General features: G+C 42.2%; 2 protein-coding genes and 1 pseudogene across 4 annotated transcripts; 1 reads left to right on the forward strand and 2 right to left on the reverse strand.

Moving 5' to 3' along the window:
• Positions 1–2,353: 2,353 nt before the first annotated feature.
• On the reverse strand, positions 2,354–2,880 carry LOC121539911 (annotated as a pseudogene).
• Positions 2,881–3,406: 526 nt separating this feature from the next.
• On the reverse strand, positions 3,407–7,377 carry haus8 (HAUS augmin like complex subunit 8). 2 transcript variants are annotated; one of them, XM_041849158.1, is made up of 10 exons: positions 7,290–7,377; positions 6,028–6,122; positions 5,868–5,929; positions 5,470–5,602; positions 5,204–5,314; positions 5,008–5,114; positions 4,735–4,893; positions 4,195–4,336; positions 3,906–4,047; positions 3,407–3,661 (listed from the first exon to the last, which is right to left on the reverse strand). In XM_041849158.1, exons 3-10 carry the CDS (start codon positions 5,898–5,900, stop codon positions 3,535–3,537), a joined length of 954 nt encoding a protein of 317 aa, XP_041705092.1. In that variant the 5' UTR covers positions 5,901–5,929; positions 6,028–6,122; positions 7,290–7,377; the 3' UTR covers positions 3,407–3,534. The 2 variants fall into 2 exon arrangements, with proteins under 2 accessions (XP_041705092.1, XP_041705091.1); XM_041849157.2 differs by lacking the exon at positions 7,290–7,377 and adding an exon at positions 6,394–6,613.
• LOC121540349 (required for excision 1-B domain-containing protein) lies at positions 6,720–15,501 on the forward strand. Of its 2 annotated transcripts, none has more exons than XM_041849160.1 (5): positions 6,720–6,848; positions 7,332–7,414; positions 7,522–7,726; positions 14,008–14,096; positions 14,722–15,501. In XM_041849160.1, the coding sequence occupies exons 1-5, from the start codon at positions 6,846–6,848 to the stop codon at positions 14,792–14,794; spliced, it is 453 nt and encodes a 150-aa protein (XP_041705094.1). In that variant the 5' UTR covers positions 6,720–6,845; the 3' UTR covers positions 14,795–15,501. The 2 variants fall into 2 exon arrangements, with proteins under 2 accessions (XP_041705094.1, XP_041705093.1); XM_041849159.1 differs by lacking the exon at positions 6,720–6,848 and adding an exon at positions 6,855–7,036.
• Positions 15,502–17,419: the final 1,918 nt, after the last annotated feature.

Genomic DNA, 17,419 nt, shown 5'->3' on the forward strand with positions numbered 1-17,419 from the left:
GCATTTCGACAGGCTGCATCACTGCCTGGTATGGCAATAGCACCACCCTCGATCGCATGGCGCTACAGAGGGTGGTATGGACAGCCCAGTACATCACTTGGGTCGAGCTCTCTGCCATCCATGACATCTATATCAAGCGGTGTGGTAGGAAGGTCCAGAAAATCATTAAAGACTCCAACCACCCAAGCCATAGACTATTCTCTCTGCTTTCGCACGGCAAGCGGTACCGGTGCATCAAGTCTGGCACTAACAGGCTCTTGAACAGCTTCTATCCACAAGCAATAAGACTGATAAATAGCTAACAAAATAGCTACACGGGCTATCTGAGTTAACCTTGTATCCTCATTGACCTTTTTATTTTTGTCTCTATGCACACTCACAGGGCCCTCACACATATTCACTCCATCATCTGCTCACTCACACATAACATGCACATACTGTACATTTATACTGACTCTACACACACCCACTAACATATGAGCTGCTGCTACTCTGTTAATCTTATATAATGACGCCTAGTCCCCTTACCCCTATACATACAGTATTTACCTCCATCACTCCAGTATCCCTGCACATTGTAAATATGGTAATTGAACTGACCCTGTATATAGTATGCTTACTTACTGTGTTCTTCATATTTCTTCAGCCTGTAGGACTCGTAGATCGGGAATCGGACCATCCACTCCAGCACGGCCACAGTCAGGACCAGACATCCTCTGGATGATATCCTGTCTCACACTGCGCAGCCAGTCAAAGAAAAAGTCATACACCTAGAAATACACAAAACAATAACAAATGTGTTGATGAAATGTTGCATGAGATATCACAGAAAAGGAACACAGTGGAGATGGCTAACATCAGTCCATGGCTGGAGAGTGGGGGAGGTAGAGATGTCGTCGATGAGGAAGCACACAGTCTTCAGCAGCACAGCCGGTGGCCGCAGGTCACTAGGTCGAGTGGAGTCCTTCCCTGCTGCAGGTCTAGCCTACTTCATTACCACACGCGAGGGGTCAGCCGTGGGCCGACTATCTCGCTCGGTTTTGCCTCCACTCCCTTCCCACAGGCTGTCCTCTCCTTCTGGAGTGGGAACTATTCAAGGGACAAAAGGGCCATTTTTGATCAAGCCACAAAATACTGTCACAGAGTAAATTGTGACCAGTGCATAACATTGAATAAGCATAATGAACACAACACTAGCGTTCCTCACAAAAACATGTTAAAAGCGGGAATGACATTATTTCATCCTTCTAGCAGCTATACATGCAAGGCTGCCATTCAAAATATCTAGTTATAGTAGGAAGAAAATGACAGTCGACTGAGCACTCACTGAATGTATAGTAAGCTGTGTGTGCTTGCTTGGTAGCCAGTGTTAGCCTACTATACAGCGACTGGATTCTACCTAGCTAATAATACTGGGATTATTTTCTAATGCATGTTTCCACAATCCTAGAGCTAATTTACAACTTCAAATGTCTCTTAACATGGATAAATCCTTCTATTTTTATAAAATCAAACAAAAACTCACATACGACAGAACCATAGGACGGGACGCTCTCTTGTTGTTCGTTGGTCAACTATGACAGCAGCCACTTCACTTGCCAGAATGAACCAATCAACAAAAGCATGAACCAATCAACAAAAGCGCATTTGAAGTTTATCAACGATGGCTTCTACGTCACATCTGTTGAACTGATGGTTCGCAACAAATGTTGCCGCGTTCACGTACCAGTCGGAACTTGCTAACTGTAGTTATACACGTGCCGCGTTTAACGAATCAGCAAGTTGACTAGCATGTGAACGCAGCAAGTAAAATGATCACACCGACAGCGTCATTGTGCTTTGGTACACCAGAAGTACATTCATTTCCAATGGAACACTGCATTTGACTTACAGCATTGTGTTGCAGAGGCATTGCGTTCTGTGTGGTGCATAAACACATCAAATTGTATGCTTAGACTTGACACAAATAGTAGCAAAAGGTGAATGTATCAACTTTTGTTGCACACACATCCAGTAAAAAAATGTTGATGCATTGATGCTGTCGGTCTCAGAGGCGTAATGCCTCGATCACACCTACACACCGTCATTGCGCAAAATGCTAGGCAGCATCATTTGGATATTTACATTTACGTCATTTAGCAGACGCTCTTATCCAGAGCGACTTACAGTTAGTGAGTGCATACATTTTTTTCATACTAACCGCAATAATATTTAATTGAATCCTCACATCCTCCCTCCGTCTCAAAGCACATTGGAGTAGATCCTAGGTTCCTCTCCTCGGATCTTCTCCTCCAATGCATTTTGAGAAGGAGGCAAGTAGAGGATGCAAGGAATCAAGGAAATACAATTGACATACACACCAGGAATTGGACTACTGTGAGGTCATCCTAGAGAACGAGGCTGGCCGACTATCCGTCCTGCTGCTGGATGAATGGGTTTGGGGATGGCTTCCATGCCGTCCTGAGGACAGATGAGCACCACGGACGTCCCTCTACAAACCACCAGGCCCAGCTGCCGCGTGTCCTCGGTCAGCTTGAACTGGTCGTCAGGATCCCGTAAGTACTCGATGGTGCTATCCAATACCAGGTTCAACAGGGGGTCAAACCCCTTCAGAACTCCACTGGCCTCTCGTCCTCCCTGAAACTTCACAGATTTGTTTATCAATGTACTTTGACAGGTCAAAGATACTCTCTTTATTCTTCTTCTCTCTTTCCTGGTTTCTGTCCGCCATTTTTAACTTGTTCCAGCCACGCCTTTCGAACTCCAACCTCATATGAGTGCAACAAAACGTTCAACATTCACCTTCTGCTACTATTTCTGTCATGCTGTCTCCACATACAAATTTGATGCATACGTTCGATAAATCCAAAAATATACACCACACAGAACGCACCGCAACGCTGCAAGGCAAACACAGAGTTCCATTTAAAATGAATGTACTTCTGGTGTACCAAAACGCAATGACGCTGTCAGTGTGATAGAGGCGTAACAGTGGTACAATGTATCATTGCAGCAACATCATATGGATACAAATGTTTACAATTGTAACTCTTAGAGATGACAGAAATGTATTCCAAGAATAAGGTCTTTCACCACCACATAAAAAATAAGAACTATTACATATTGAGGTATACAATTTAATAAAATGTTTCACAAAATAATTCCCATGGTCAGTAATTCAATTACTTTCACTACTGTATGTAAATAAAAATTATAAACTGGGTCGTTCGAGCCCTGAATGCTGATTGGCCAACAGCCGTGGTATATCAGACCGTATACCACGGGTATGACAAAACATGTATTTTTACTGCTCTAATTACGTTGGTAACCAGTTTATAATATCAATAAGGCACCTCGGGGGTTTGGGGTATATGGCCAATATACCACGGCTAAGGGCTGTATACAGGCACTCCGCGTTGCGTCGTACATAAGAACAGCCCTTAGTTGTGGAATATTGGCTATATACCACACCCCCTTGGGCCTTTACTGCTTAACTATAGACTGTACATTCTACACAATGTTCTCTATGCTGCTTCACTGCTTGGGGCAATAGAGTTCCTGAACTCTTGTCAATCCAAGCTGCTCCTCTTCCAAGGCCTGCTGAATCTGAACCGTCTGGCGACTGACCAATGATGACAGCTCCAATAACTCTGAAAAGCCCCTGTGAAGAAGTAAATCCTATGGTCACCAAAACAAACCCACTACACATTCATTAATTGTTCATCATATCTTTGGAATACATAATAAAGGGTCTTCAAGTGATTGATCTTGACCAGTTTAAAACACTTACCCTTATGCGTACATGCAAATACATCAGTCAAAGAGCAAGCTGATAATTAATAATGGTTACAAAAGACTTCGAAACTAAAAGTCACGTCTTAGGTCTCTGTAATCTATGGTTTTACCCTGAGAGCTGCTCGCTGATGTCCTGTGCAGCAGTTTTCATCCCTCTCAGGCACTCAGCAGATTTCTCATTGCCATGCTGAGCTCCCTGTGTGCACTGCAGCAACACTTCCTCACTCTCCTTCAGGCTAGCAGTGGCTTTATCTGCATGGGTACGAACCATGGTTTTAGTATACAAACACATTCATGGGGGTGGGGAACTCCTATGCGTAAGCAGTAAATCCAGTTTTAACTCCAAGGTTTTCTCTTCACTTTCCAGTAATGTGGCAAATTGAATGGAATAATACCAACCCAGAAATGTCATTCTGTCCCCATCAATGTAGAAGTTCTTCACTGGCAGCTCATGTCGTGTGGTGTCAACTGCGGTGGCAAAAGACTTGTATTCTTGAGTGAACTGCTTGGCGGCATCAGCCACAGGAGTTAGTGCTGTGATCTGAAAATATACAATTTCTGATTATTCAAAATCAAATCATAGATCAGATTATTTTACATGTTACAACAAGCAATTTATCTTATAATATAATAATATGCCATTTAGCAGACGCTTTTATCCAAAGCGACTTACAGTCATGCGTGCATACATTTATTTTTTATTTAATTTTTTTTGTGTATGGGTGGTCCCGGGGATCGAACCCACTACCTTGGCGTTACAAGTGCCGTGCTCTACCAGCTGAGCTACAGAGGACCATCTTTTTATAATTCATATCAACAACCATCCCATAATGATAACACACAAAAAACACACAGGATAACAACTTTTTCAGCTCCACAACTTGTTTACATAAATCAAAAGTTTGTTTAGGCTGTATTTGGAGAGAAATTACCTCTGACCTGTAAATGGAGCAGGTCGTCCAGCTGCTTGTTCTTCTCCAGGAGGTGGTACTGGCGCTTCTTCTCATGGACTTCCTTCCGTAGCAGCTCCTCTTCCTCCATCACGGCTATAATATGCTCCTCCGCCTCCGCCTTCAATTTCTGGCTATTATTCTCCATCTGAATTCAAACCGAACCATCAGAGTAGGTAAAGGGGGAAAAAAGGTTTACCTTAAGGGGTGAAATACCAATAAAACATGTCTGATTAAGAAGTATACTAAATATAATAGTTACCTTGGCTGTGAGGTAGGCCAACAAGAACGTCTGCATCTCTAGGAGTCTCTTTTCATTGTCATCGTTCCTTTCAGGTTCTACTGCTGCGTTTTGTAACACTGTCTTGTCTGTAATATAGGTGAGACATAGCATGTTAACAGTTGATTCCCAAATGTTGGTTTGTTATCAACATGATCTGAATAAGAGGACAGTTTACCTTTAATGGCAGAGACATCAAAGTCAGGGCGAAGACAGTGACCATCTAAGATTGTGGATTGCAGAATACTTCTTCCTAATTGTGAAGGCTCAAGGACACTGGACATCATTGCTGGAGAATAAAATGTGTTATGTAGTAAGTGTGCATATAATCTCAGGGCTCTCTACAGTAAACCAACTCCACATGGCCAAAGACATTGGAAAAATAAACAGGTTGGCCATGGTAGAGTACAGCCAAACATCTCACTGATCACTGGAAGCACTTACGAGTAGGATTGCGAAGTAACTGAGGAGCCATGGAACGCCGTGCGGGAGAGCCCACCCGTGGTTTAACACTACCCAGTTTAGGTGAGGCAGGCCTTGGTGGCACAAGGGTGGACTCATTGGTGAGCGAATTGTTCTGTGGAAAGGTACAGGGGTGCAATTAGTTAATTAATTTTGAGAGAACTATCTAACTATTAATTGAATAAAGAGATCAGCAATTGACATTAACTCAAATCAAATCTTAATTGTCACATGCGCCGAATACAACAGGTGTAGACCTTACCAACAATGCAATTCAAGAAATAGAGTTAAGAAAATATTTACTCAATAAACTAAAGTAAAAAATTACATCAAAAAGTAACACAAGAAAATTACATAACAATAACGAGGCTATACACTACCTTAGCGAGAGGTGCCTTTTCAACAGGTTGCATATATCGAGACTTCACTATTGTACCACCAGCTGAAAATAGGATAATGTTATTTGTAACATTGCAACCATTGACAATTGTAAAACAAGGTTTTAAGTGTAATTTAAATTGTTCTTTCGAACATAGCTACATTTTGTTTTATTTCCATTCCCACTGCTGTTGCCTTTGTTGGCGTTTCCAGTTCCACTGTTGTTGCTCTTGCCGTTTTCACTCACAGCTTTGGAACTGAAAATAACAACATACAAAACTTACACATGTAACCTAAGGATAAAGGCTGCTGATAAAAGTTGATGGTGAGACCCACAAAATAATGACAACACATAGCTACGTATCCGTGTTTGTACAGATTTTCTTGTAACGTGTCAACAACACAGCTAGCAGCTGATCACACCATCACATAAAATTACATCAGTTAAATTGCATCAATTTAGATTCATATTTTGTAAACATACAATTATATTAGCTGTCTACATTGATGAAGAACATGTTCAGCTACCTTTTTGAATCTCCAAGGGTAAGTTTCTGACTTTTAGGAACCAATGACTGTCTTCTTGACGCCATTTTACTTTCAAGTGAACCGCGTTTACAACAACGTTTATGTCCGGCTTGAAACAAATCCTAGGATGACGATATGGATTACTTCGTAGCCTGTGTTACTTGTTCAGCAAATACAATATTGTTTGTTGAATAAAAATGCAATATGTACTCGTTTAGCTTTATCTACAATAAAGATGGACCACTATTAACGTTACTTTTATGGTAAATGTTCTAGTAACCTTTCGGTTTCTAGTTGTACCATCGGATAGAATGAAAGGTTGCACGTAAACAGGAAGCATAGGTACTTCACAATAGTTGAATCATGATGAACAACGCCAAAACGATCCGTGCTACTGTTTTACACCTCGCTTATTAACCAAACTGTACAGCGACATTTTCAACACCATTGCCATGGTAAATTTATGTTTATTGCAATACATTTATTTGAGGCAACAACATGCAGTTTGTATATGAAAGCTAGTTAGCTGGCTAACATTAGCTTGCCTCGTGTGGGTTAACTGAGCGACACACACTGAGACATAACATAGGCGACACCGGACAAGAAGCTAGCTATAATGCCAAGTAGGCCCGCTGCTGTGGAGGTAACTAGTTATAACAATATCTTTAGCTAATTTGATTGATAAAGAAAGTTAGTTAGCTAGGTAGTAAATATAGCTAGCTAAAAAGATGTTGCCGGGTTCTCCAAAACATGTTGTAACCATGTCAATGTAACACCAGCTCCCCAAAATATTTCAAAATTAGCTAGTTAACTATCAGACAATTTACTGTTACCTAGCAAATAAAAAAACTATTACTCTAGCTAGCAATTTTTTGCTAATGTTGTTCACAACTCACAGGTCAATTTTTTTTGTCTTCCCATTCTTTTCATCCTCCTAGGTACCCACAGACTTTCAAGCATTGGTCCATCGATTTTACGCCGTTCAAGCTGAAAGGGTAGAAGCGTACAGGCTTTTCGATGAGTAAGTAGGCCTGCATTATTTTCAGTTGGTGCATAGATGCACTTCCTGCCTTTCTGTTCATTTAAAGTAGGTGAAGGTGGTCTAATATTATGTTTATTTCTCTCCAGAGGCCATGAAGCATACTTGAGGACCGGGCCCCACTATGACTTCGACCACTACAGGCAGCTGGTGCATGAGATAACGCAGGCTTTCTGTGGCCTCTCAAAGGAGGTGCTAGAGATCAAGGAGCAGCTGCACCAAGACTTCAACCGTCCAGATCTCTCCGAACACATTGACAAGCTGCAGAGTAAAGAAAAGCAGAAGCTTGAGCTGGTAAACACTCTCTTACCTACCTCTTTGAGCTGGGACAGACTTTAAGGAAACTCCTGACCTGTAAAACGACTAATCAAAATTGAACTGACCCTTACCTTAACCAACCCCATAACCACATTTTAACAAATTCTGAAATTAAATATTGTTTTTCCGGTCAGGTGTGTTAGTATAGCCTGAGTGCCAGTCTGTTTGTGCCATCCTGCCACCTTCTTGTCACTCATTGTCATGCCAAACATGGCTTAACTATGAGCAATGGAGTTGGCAAGCACACAAACGGATCTGGGACCAGGCTATAAACCCCTAACCCCCCCCCAGTGTGCACTTGCTCACTCCTCACAAATTGAAAGATTGTATCGGTGTAAATATGAGCAAAATTAATTGTGTAGCATATTTTTTACACCAGGTTTAGTTGGACTGAATCGATGTGCAGCCTCTGTAACAGTGCTCAGTTGACTGATGTTGGCGCTTAGGGATTACATATGGATATCAAGCATTGAGTTTTAAATAGCTTAGAAGAGTTTTCAGTTGAGCATGCATATATTTACAGTACAGTGCAGTTCTGCAACTCCAGTTCTGGGGATCTACTGGATGTGCCTGCTTTTATTCTAGACCATCAATATCACACCTGATTCAACTAATTAAAATCATGATCTTCACACTCTGGGACATGATTAGCAGAATCCAGTGTGTTACTAAAGGGCTGGAACAAATACCTGCACACCCAGTAGCTCTCCAGGACCCGTTTTGAGGCTTCTGTAATAGTGCATCACCTCCAAGGTTCATCATCAGACTTCCATCAGTCAGCCACAAGGGGTCAGATTTCTCCCCTGAGAACGTAACACATCCTGTATTTCCTGCTTCATCAGTGTTCATTGTTCAGCAATTGAACATGACAAGGTAAATTCATTATTGTTATCAATAGAGAGAAGCAATCATGCAACAATTGACACAAATAGTAGAGAAATATTTTAATGATCACGCTTTGTAATGCACAATTGTAATGTGAAGCTCAGAATCTGTCAGTAAACGGGAATTTAACAAGATTTAAATAATGGCTTCCATTTTCCACACTTAATTTTCATCACGTCAGATGTCTGGCATCGACTTTCCTTCTTCTGGATCTAGGCTAGTGGCAAGGCCCCCGCATTTTTGAGATGCTCCTACCCCACATCTTGAATGTCTCCCATTTATGAAATGGATTGTTGTATTTTACTGTAAAAGTGGTTAATTTGATAGATATTGTGACACACCCCCTAAACTCAAACAGTGCAGAATAATGCCTGGCTGGAGGGGGGATGGGCCACATAAGCTCATGTAACCCAATATTGCAAGCGCTGATATTGCTCAAATGTAGAATACAAGTAGGCACTTGTCTGTCCTACATACACAATCTTAATGCATGTTGGAAATATAGAACTGTAAACACAAAGATACAATAGGCGGAAATGTCAACTATTAATAATTCTGATGAATGTAAGCTTTACTTTTTGGTAGCTGATTAGTGAAATTTGAGCTCATTCAGTGCGGTATGGTCCTGCCTGACAAGAATACATACAGTTACACATGTTTTTTGATGTGGCTATTGTAATCTGCTCTAAGGAAAACATGTGGGCTCAGACATCAGAATTAGATTTTTTGGGTCCAAGGTTCCTTGGGAACTAAACAAAACCTCCAGGGGACCATGACACAATGTACTAACCACTTTAGGTGACCATTTCGTGATGTTCCGGGGACGTCCTTATGACTCGTTGTTTGCAGGGACGTTCCCTTGGGACCATCACGCAACGTCCTAATGACTAGTAAAGTTGAAGTCCTGAGAACATCCTAAAAAGGTCCTCAGTGACATCCTGGAAACTTACAGGGAACTAGACAAAGGTCCCCCAGAGAACGTTCCCTTGGGACCATCATGCGACGTCCCCTTGACCATCATGAAACGTCCAATTGTGGTCATTGAACGTCCCATGGATAAAAATGTTGCCCGCACTACAGACGGCAATATCGGTCAGCTAATACAGGACTAGTAAAGGCCCAGTGCACTACTTTTGTGATTTTTTTTATAAAAGTCTCCTTGTCCAGGAGAGATTTACACTGATATCAAAACGTCACTCCAGGGTAAGGCTACACGAAACACAGCCCTTATTTTAAGTGTTTCTAAAATCCCCTATGGGAAAAATGAATGGTGGAAAAACGATTGGAACCATTTCCCTGTTTAACCGCTAGGTTTTATTGGTATTATGACTAATACTGTGGTACTCTATAGGCAACTTTGTATTTGTAGTCAACTTCGTTCCCAAGTTATCGGCGGTCAGAGAGAGACTGATAAACAGCTTGATTATATGTTTAGCAGAGATATCTTCTGTGTATAAAGTGACGCGGAACGGCAAAAAATCCATTAACAACGCACTTAGCTGGTCTACGAGTGGTCTGCGTCAGTCGGTAAATAACAAGCGTTTTCAGTGCAACTTTACATTTTAGTCATTTAGCAGACGCTCTTATCCAGAGCGAATTACAGTTAGTGAGTGCATACATTTTTCATACTGGCCCCCCGTGGGAAACGAACCCACAACCCAGGCGTTGCAAGCGCCATGCTCTACCAACTGAGCTACAGGGGACTGACGATGGTTTTGGGAAACAACTCGGAGATTTTACGATGTGCCTACAAAGGTTCTAATGATGAACTTAGCCTTAAGATGCTTTTGGGAAAACGGGCCCTGAATGATGCAGGGGATACTCCAGTAGTTGAATGATTAGTTGTCTGATTGTAAAGGAGAGTCTGTGAAAGGACTGTCACAAACAGACCTGCCTTTAGAGTTTTTTTATGTTGAATGTGGCAAAAAGTCTTGCAGGTCCGTCCTACATATTCATTTGGAAGTCGGTTAGGATGATAATTTGGCTGATATTAACTGTGGGTAGTTGGCTGTGATTATGGTCTGAGGCAGGTCCAGCAGGAGATGAGGAGAGTGACCGACCCAGTGAGGTGACCTCAGGTTAATTAGAGGTTACTTGGAGTGTAGGTCTTAGACTATGACTAAGAAGCATTATGAGGGACGTAGCACAGCTCCACACACATATACATTTCAAGATGATCCCTGGACTGTAGAGGGATTGCAGAGGCGGTGGAGCTGGTCCCGTGTAGCTCAGTCGGTAGAGCATGGCGTTTGCAACACCAGGGTTGTGGGTTTGATTCCCACAGGGGGCCAGTATGGGAAGAAAAAAAGATGTATGCACTCACTAACTGTAAGTCGCTCTGGATAAGAGTGTCTGCTAAATGACTTAAATGTAAATGTCAAGCAAAGTGCACAAAGGCCACTATATCACAGTCAATCCCCAGCCACCGTAAACGATGACATACAGCATCTTTGTTTAAATTTGACTATCCTAAGGGGCCTCTTGTTTGCCATAGATGGCATATATCCTTAAACGGATGTTGGGATTACTGCAAAGTTTCCCAGACCAATGCATGAGTCAGCTCAACCTGAACAGCATCAGAGTGCACCGGTACATCCCAATGTGCATCACGACTGCAGTGAGCCAGCAGAAGGTCATGTTGGATTCAGGCAGCCGTATTGGATTATCCATGAATCAAAGCTCACTTCTAAATGATAAGGAGGTGACTTAAGAGCCCAATCCTGGAGGGGCAAGTTGTAGAGCTAGGGAAAGGGTGTCAGAGTCCAGGGTTGGATTCTCCCAGTTGTCTCATTGATCCTCAAAGGCTTGTAAATTTGAATATTTGGTGTTGCCATGCCAAGCAGTCTGCAGCCTTTAAAAAAAAATATCCAGACAAAGGTGTTTGAGTGTAATTATGGCAGGCATATTGGATTCCCAACGAAGTTGAATTACACAAAAATAGTATTGAGTCAGGTCATAAGAACAGTACACAAATCTGAAAGATGTCTAATTTAAAACCTCTCTATATACAGGTGATTTAACCACCATTTAATGGTAATGTGGCAGCCATATTGGATTTTGGACGTCATATTGGATTTGGAGTCAAATCTAGGGGTTCCCCTAACGTAACCGTAAGAGTCGGTGCTGAACAATTAAAATCCACAGAGAAAATTTTGACACAAAAAAAAAAGACAGTTTTCTATTTCTGAGCCCACTTGTCTTTTTTGGAGCCGATTTTGATTACAATAACCACAACATCATAACACTTGTAACTGTGTTTTTGTCAGGCAGATCCCATACAGCACTGAATAAGAGCAAATTTGATTTGGAAAGCTGTCCTATTAATCAGCTACCAAAAAGGTAAGCTTACATTCATCATAAATATTCATAGTATATATTTCCGCCTATTGTATCTCTGTGTTTACAGGTCTATATTTCCAAGATGCGTTATGATATCCTTATGCTGTTGGTTTGTGTATGAAGGACAGACAACAGACTACTTGTATTCCAAATCTTAGCAATATCAGAGCTTGCAATATTGGGTTACATGAGCTTACAGTGGGGAGAACAAGTATTTGATACACTGCCGATTTTGCAGGTTTTCCTACTTACAAAGCATGTAGAGGCCTGTAATTTTTATCATAGTTACACTTCAACTGTGAAAGACGGAATCTAAAACAAAAATCCAGAAAATCACATTGTATGATTTTTAAGTAATTCATTTGCATTTTATTGCATGACATAAGTATTTGATCACCTACCAACCAGTAAGAATTCCGGCTCTCACAGACCTGTTAGTTTTTCTTTAAGAAGCCCTCCTGTTCTCCACTCATTACCTGTATTAACTGCACCTGTTTGAACTCGTTACCTGTATAAAAGACACCTGTCCACACACTCAATCAAACAGACTCCAACCTCTCCACAATGGCCAAGACCAGAGAGCTGTGTAAAGACATCAGGGATAAAATTGTAGACCTGCACAAGGCTGGGATGGGCTACAGGACAATAGGCAAGCAGCTTGGTGAGAAGGCAACAACAGTTGGCGCAATTATTAGAAAATGGAAGAAGTTCAAGATGACGGTCAATCACCCTCGGTCTGGGGCTCCATGCAAGATCTCACCTCGTGGGGCATCAATGATCATGAGGAAGGTGAGGGATCAGCCCATAACTACACGGCAGGACCTGGTCAATGACCTGAAGAGAGCTGGGACCACAGTCTCAAAGAAAACCATTAGTAACACACTACGCCGTCATGGATTAAAATCCTGCAGCGCACGCAAAGTCCCCCTGCTCAAGCCAGCGCATGTCCAGGCCCGTCTGAAGTTTGCCAATGACCATCTGGATGATCCAGAGGAGGAATGGGAGAAGGTCATGTGGTCTGATGAGACAAAAATAGAGCTTTTTGGTCTAAACTCCACTCGCTGTGTTTGGAGGAAGAAGAAGGATGAGTACAACCCCAAGAACACCATCCCAACCGTGAAGCATGGAGGTGGGAACATCATTCTTTGGGGATGCTTTTCTGCAAAGGGGACAGGACGACTGCACCGTATTGAGGGGAGGATGGATGGGGCCATGTATCGCGAGATCTTGGCCAACAACCTCCTTCCCTCAGTAAGAGCATTGAAGATGGGTCGTGGCTGGGTCTTCCAGCATGACAACAACCCGAAACACACAGCCAGGGCAACTAAGGAGTGGCTCCGTAAGAGGCATCTCAAGGTCCTGGAGTGGCCTAGCCAATCTCCAGACCTGAACCCAATAGAAAATCTTTGGAGGGAGCTGAAAGTCCTTATTGCCCAGCGACAGCCCTGAAACCTGAAGGATCTGGAGAAGGTCTGTACCAAATATTAAGTTATGCTTTTCTGATGTATCAAATACTTATGTCATGCAATAAAATGCAAATTAATTACTTAAAAATCATACAATGTGATTTTCTGGATTTTTGTTTTAGATTCCGTCTCTCACAGTTGAAGTGTACCTATGATAAAAATTACAGACCTCTACATGCTTTGTAAGTAGGAAAACCTGCAAAATCGGCAGTGTATCAAATACTTGTTCTCCCCACTGTATGTGCCTCCCCCCCTCCAGCCAGGCATTATTCTGCACTTTTTAAGTTTAGGGAGTGTGTCACAATATCTATCAAATTAATCACTTTGTCAGAAAAATATTTTTACACAACCATCCAATTCATAAATTAAAGACATAAGAAATGTGAAAGAACATGGTTGTATTTTGTTCTATGTCGGGTAGGGATATCTAAAAGAAAAAAAAATGGGTAGGGGTATCTCAAAAACTAACACCCGTTTTGAGGATTGGTCTCTAGTTTGGCCCAGGCTGGTGTTAAATTTTGATTGCTCCACGTCTGATAAATGGTTTACACGTCTCATTGTCCACAGACGGCTAAGCTGCAGCTGGCAAAGCAGAAGGCTCAGGATCACCCAGAAGACGAGGGCTGTCAGGAGAAGATCCAGGAGGTCAAGCAGGAGTAAGAGCAGATTTCACTCCTCCTTTCAGGGCTTTGTCTCCCCACTCATTCCCTCAATGTGCTGACTCCAAAACAGCTGACTGTTGAAGCTACAGGAGCGGCTCAGTGTCTCGTTAAGCTGCTCAACTGCCATGTCCAATCACTGATGTCATTTCTTATTAGGTCTAACTGCTGTTTGCATACAGACTACTCACAGGGAATGCACTCAATAAAATCAAATTGTATTTGTCACATGTGCCGAATACAACAGGTGTAGACCTTACAGTGAAATGCTTTCTTACAAGCCCTTAACCAACAATGCAGTTTTAAGAAAGAATACCAAAAAAAATCGCACTAAAATACAATATAAAATAATACGAAATAAAAGTAACAAGTCATTAAAGAGCAGCAGCATCCTCTAATGCAGGGGTCTCCAACCCTGTTCCTGGAGAGCTACCCTCCTATAGGTTTTCGTCCAACCCCAGTTCGGGTTTTTGCTCCAAACCTGGTTCAGCTTATCAACCAGCTAGTTATTAGAATCAGGTGTGCTAGATTAGGGTTGGAGTGAACCTACAGGACGGTAGCTCTCCTGGAACAGGGTTGGAGAGCCCTGCTCTAATGCCTCCATCCGTCTCCCCTCCTGCAGCATCATAAAGAATAAGGAGGCCCTGAGTGACATCCTGCAGGACTTTAAATACGACTCAGAGGAATCGGTGTGATGGGGACTCCCAGGAGGCTGCCGCCCAGACAGGGATTGATGGACTCCTCTACTGCAACTTCCTCCTTTTTATTCATTTGCCTAAGTTATTGATCCTTCCCTGGCTCCACCTGACTGCTGCAGTTTCTGCCCAGGGTCATTCCGTACCCTGCATGTCTCTGCATGTGCGCTTGTGTGGCCTTAACAAAATTGCCTTTTTTTCCCCCTTCTGTGTTGTCTTGTACATTTTTGTTGTTGAAAAAACTAATATTGCCTTAACAACTACTTCAATAATCTGATAATTTGCTCTATTTTAATTTAAAAAAACATTCCAAGGCAAGTGTTATTCCTTTATTGTTTTATAGACAAGAACGGCCAAAATATTTGACATTTTTATAATCATTATTGATAACTGAACATAACTTAATGAGGGAAATTATTAATTAGGATTTCTTAAATATTCAGATACAAAAATATAAGCATTATAAAAATGTCCTCATCTGCACAGTCACTCAGACACAGTATTTACAGTTAAACATTATGCCACTTATTTCAATAGAAGGAATCCAGAGTAGTACAAACCCAAAGAACAAGAAAACACTTCCATATTACCAACAAAGTTCAATTGCTATGACTGTATACAAAGCCAATCCATAAAATGGTGTATTAGCATTTGCTAGCATACCAACCACGTTTTTGTCATTAAAAGACCTATGCAATTAAATTCCATTAATATATACACTACATGACTAAAAGTATGTGGACACCTGCTCGTCAAACATCTCATTCCAAAATCATGTGCATTAATATGGAGCTGGTCCTCCCCTTTGCTGCTAAACAGCCTCCACTCTTCTGGGAAGGCTTTCCAATAGATGTTGGAACATTGTTGTGGGGACTTCATTCCATTCAGCCACAAGCATTATAGAGGTCAGGCACTGATGTAGGGCTATTAGGCCTGGCTTGCTGTCGGCGTTCCTATTAATCCCAAAGGTGTTCGATGGGGTTGAGGTCAGGGCTTTGTGCAGGCCAGTCAAGTTCTTCCACACCGATCTCAACAACCCATTTCTGTATGGACCTCGCTTTGTGCACGGGGGCATTGTCATGCTGAAACAGGAAAGGGCCTTCCCCAAACTGTTGCCACAAAGTTGGACACACAGAATCAAAAAGAATGTCATTGTATGCTGTAGTGTTAAGATTTCCCTTCACTGGAACTAAGGCGCCTAGCCCGAACGATGAAAAACAGCCCCAGACCATTATTCCTCCTCCACCTAACTTTACAGTTGGCAGTCTGCATTGGGGCAGGTAGCGTTCTCCTGGCATCCGCCAAACCCAGATTCGTCCATCGGACTGCCAGATGATGACGCGTGATACATCACTCCAGCCGACGCTTGGCATTGCGCATGGTGATATCAGGCTTGTGTGCGGTTGCTAGGCCAAGGAAACTTATTTAATGAAGCTCTCGACAAACAGTTATTGTACTGACGCAGTTTGGAACTCGGTAGTGAGTGTTGCAACCGAGGACAGACTATTTCTACGTGCTACGCGCTTTAACACTCGGCGGCCCCGTTCTGTGAGCTTGTGTGGCTTACCACTTCGCGGCTGAGTCGCTGTTGCTCCTAGACGTTTCCACTTCACAATAACAGCACTTACAGTTGACCGGGGCAGCTCTAGCAGGGCAGAAATTTGACAAACTGACTTGTTGGAAAGGTGGCATCCTATGAAGGTGCCACGTTGAAAGTCACTGAGCTCTTCATTAAGGCCATTCTACTGCCAATGTGTGTCTATGGATATTACATGGCTGTGTGCTCGATTTTATACACCTGTCAGCAACGGGTGTGGCTGAAATAGCCAAATCCACTAATTTGAAGGGGTGTCCACATACTTTTGTGTATATATAGTGTAGCTTAAACAACTATGTGGCTATTAAAGTGGTTAGAATGGAAATACATTATGAAAATACCTTAATCTTCTTGAATTCTGACAAATGTTCTGTGATTGAGTTTCCAGAACAGGAGCTGAATTAGTGAAGTTCTTTATACTGTATATGACATTCCAGCAGGATTGCATAATGCCTTGTGTCTGTGGTAAAAGCCTGTGATGGTGGCCACTACGTGTCTGATCTGACGGTAGTCTGTAAGATGATTTATGGCCATCTGAGTTTAACACATACTAATGCTACATTAAGAAACTTTTCCATGCTCCCACTCAGCGATCAGAGGGCCTTGGTCTGAAATGTGCTCAGAAAAAGGCTCTCCACTTTGGCACTCCCAGGAGATGAGTGTGTTTGTGTGGAGAGGAGGGGATGGAGAGGAGTTCTTAGAGATGGGATTCCACTCTATTTTAATCCTGGGCTGCAGACAGCAGTGTAACACGCTGGCGTCTCGCATCAGTTCTTTTTCTGTTCCACATGGATTCCTACAAAGAAGAGTTGTGTGTGACCAAATGCTGGAATATCCAGTGTTGGATCACTTTCACCGAGAGGCCTCAAAGTGGCCTTCTGAGACAGTTTCTCAGTTCCTGTTGTGAATGTTGTTGTTTAAATATTTCAATGATGTTTAGGATGTGTTATGATTTATCGCCTTATAGAATCTGAAAGGGAAAACAAATGTTTAATATTGGGGTAATTTAAATTGAACGGTAATTCATA

This window comes from Coregonus clupeaformis, unplaced genomic scaffold, assembly GCF_020615455.1.
Source record: "Coregonus clupeaformis isolate EN_2021a unplaced genomic scaffold, ASM2061545v1 scaf0068, whole genome shotgun sequence".
Taxonomy (NCBI): Eukaryota; Metazoa; Chordata; class Actinopteri; order Salmoniformes; family Salmonidae; genus Coregonus; species Coregonus clupeaformis.

Coding starts and splice junctions, on each gene's coding strand:
- haus8 (XM_041849157.2), bottom strand. CDS start 6,458: ATGGCGTCAAGAAGACAGTCATTGGTTCCTAAAAGTCAGAAACTTACC. Junction 5,603..5,867: donor AAAAGGCACCTCTCGCTAAG/GTAGTGTATAGC, acceptor ACCTTTCCACAG/AACAATTCGCTCACCAATGA. Junction 5,115..5,203: donor TGATGTCTCTGCCATTAAAG/GTAAACTGTCCT, acceptor CCTATATTACAG/ACAAGACAGTGTTACAAAAC.
- LOC121540349 (XM_041849159.1), top strand. CDS start 7,010: ATGCCAAGTAGGCCCGCTGCTGTGGAG. Junction 7,037..7,331: donor GTAGGCCCGCTGCTGTGGAG/GTAACTAGTTAT, acceptor TCATCCTCCTAG/GTACCCACAGACTTTCAAGC. Junction 14,097..14,721: donor ATCCAGGAGGTCAAGCAGGA/GTAAGAGCAGAT, acceptor CCCCTCCTGCAG/CATCATAAAGAATAAGGAGG.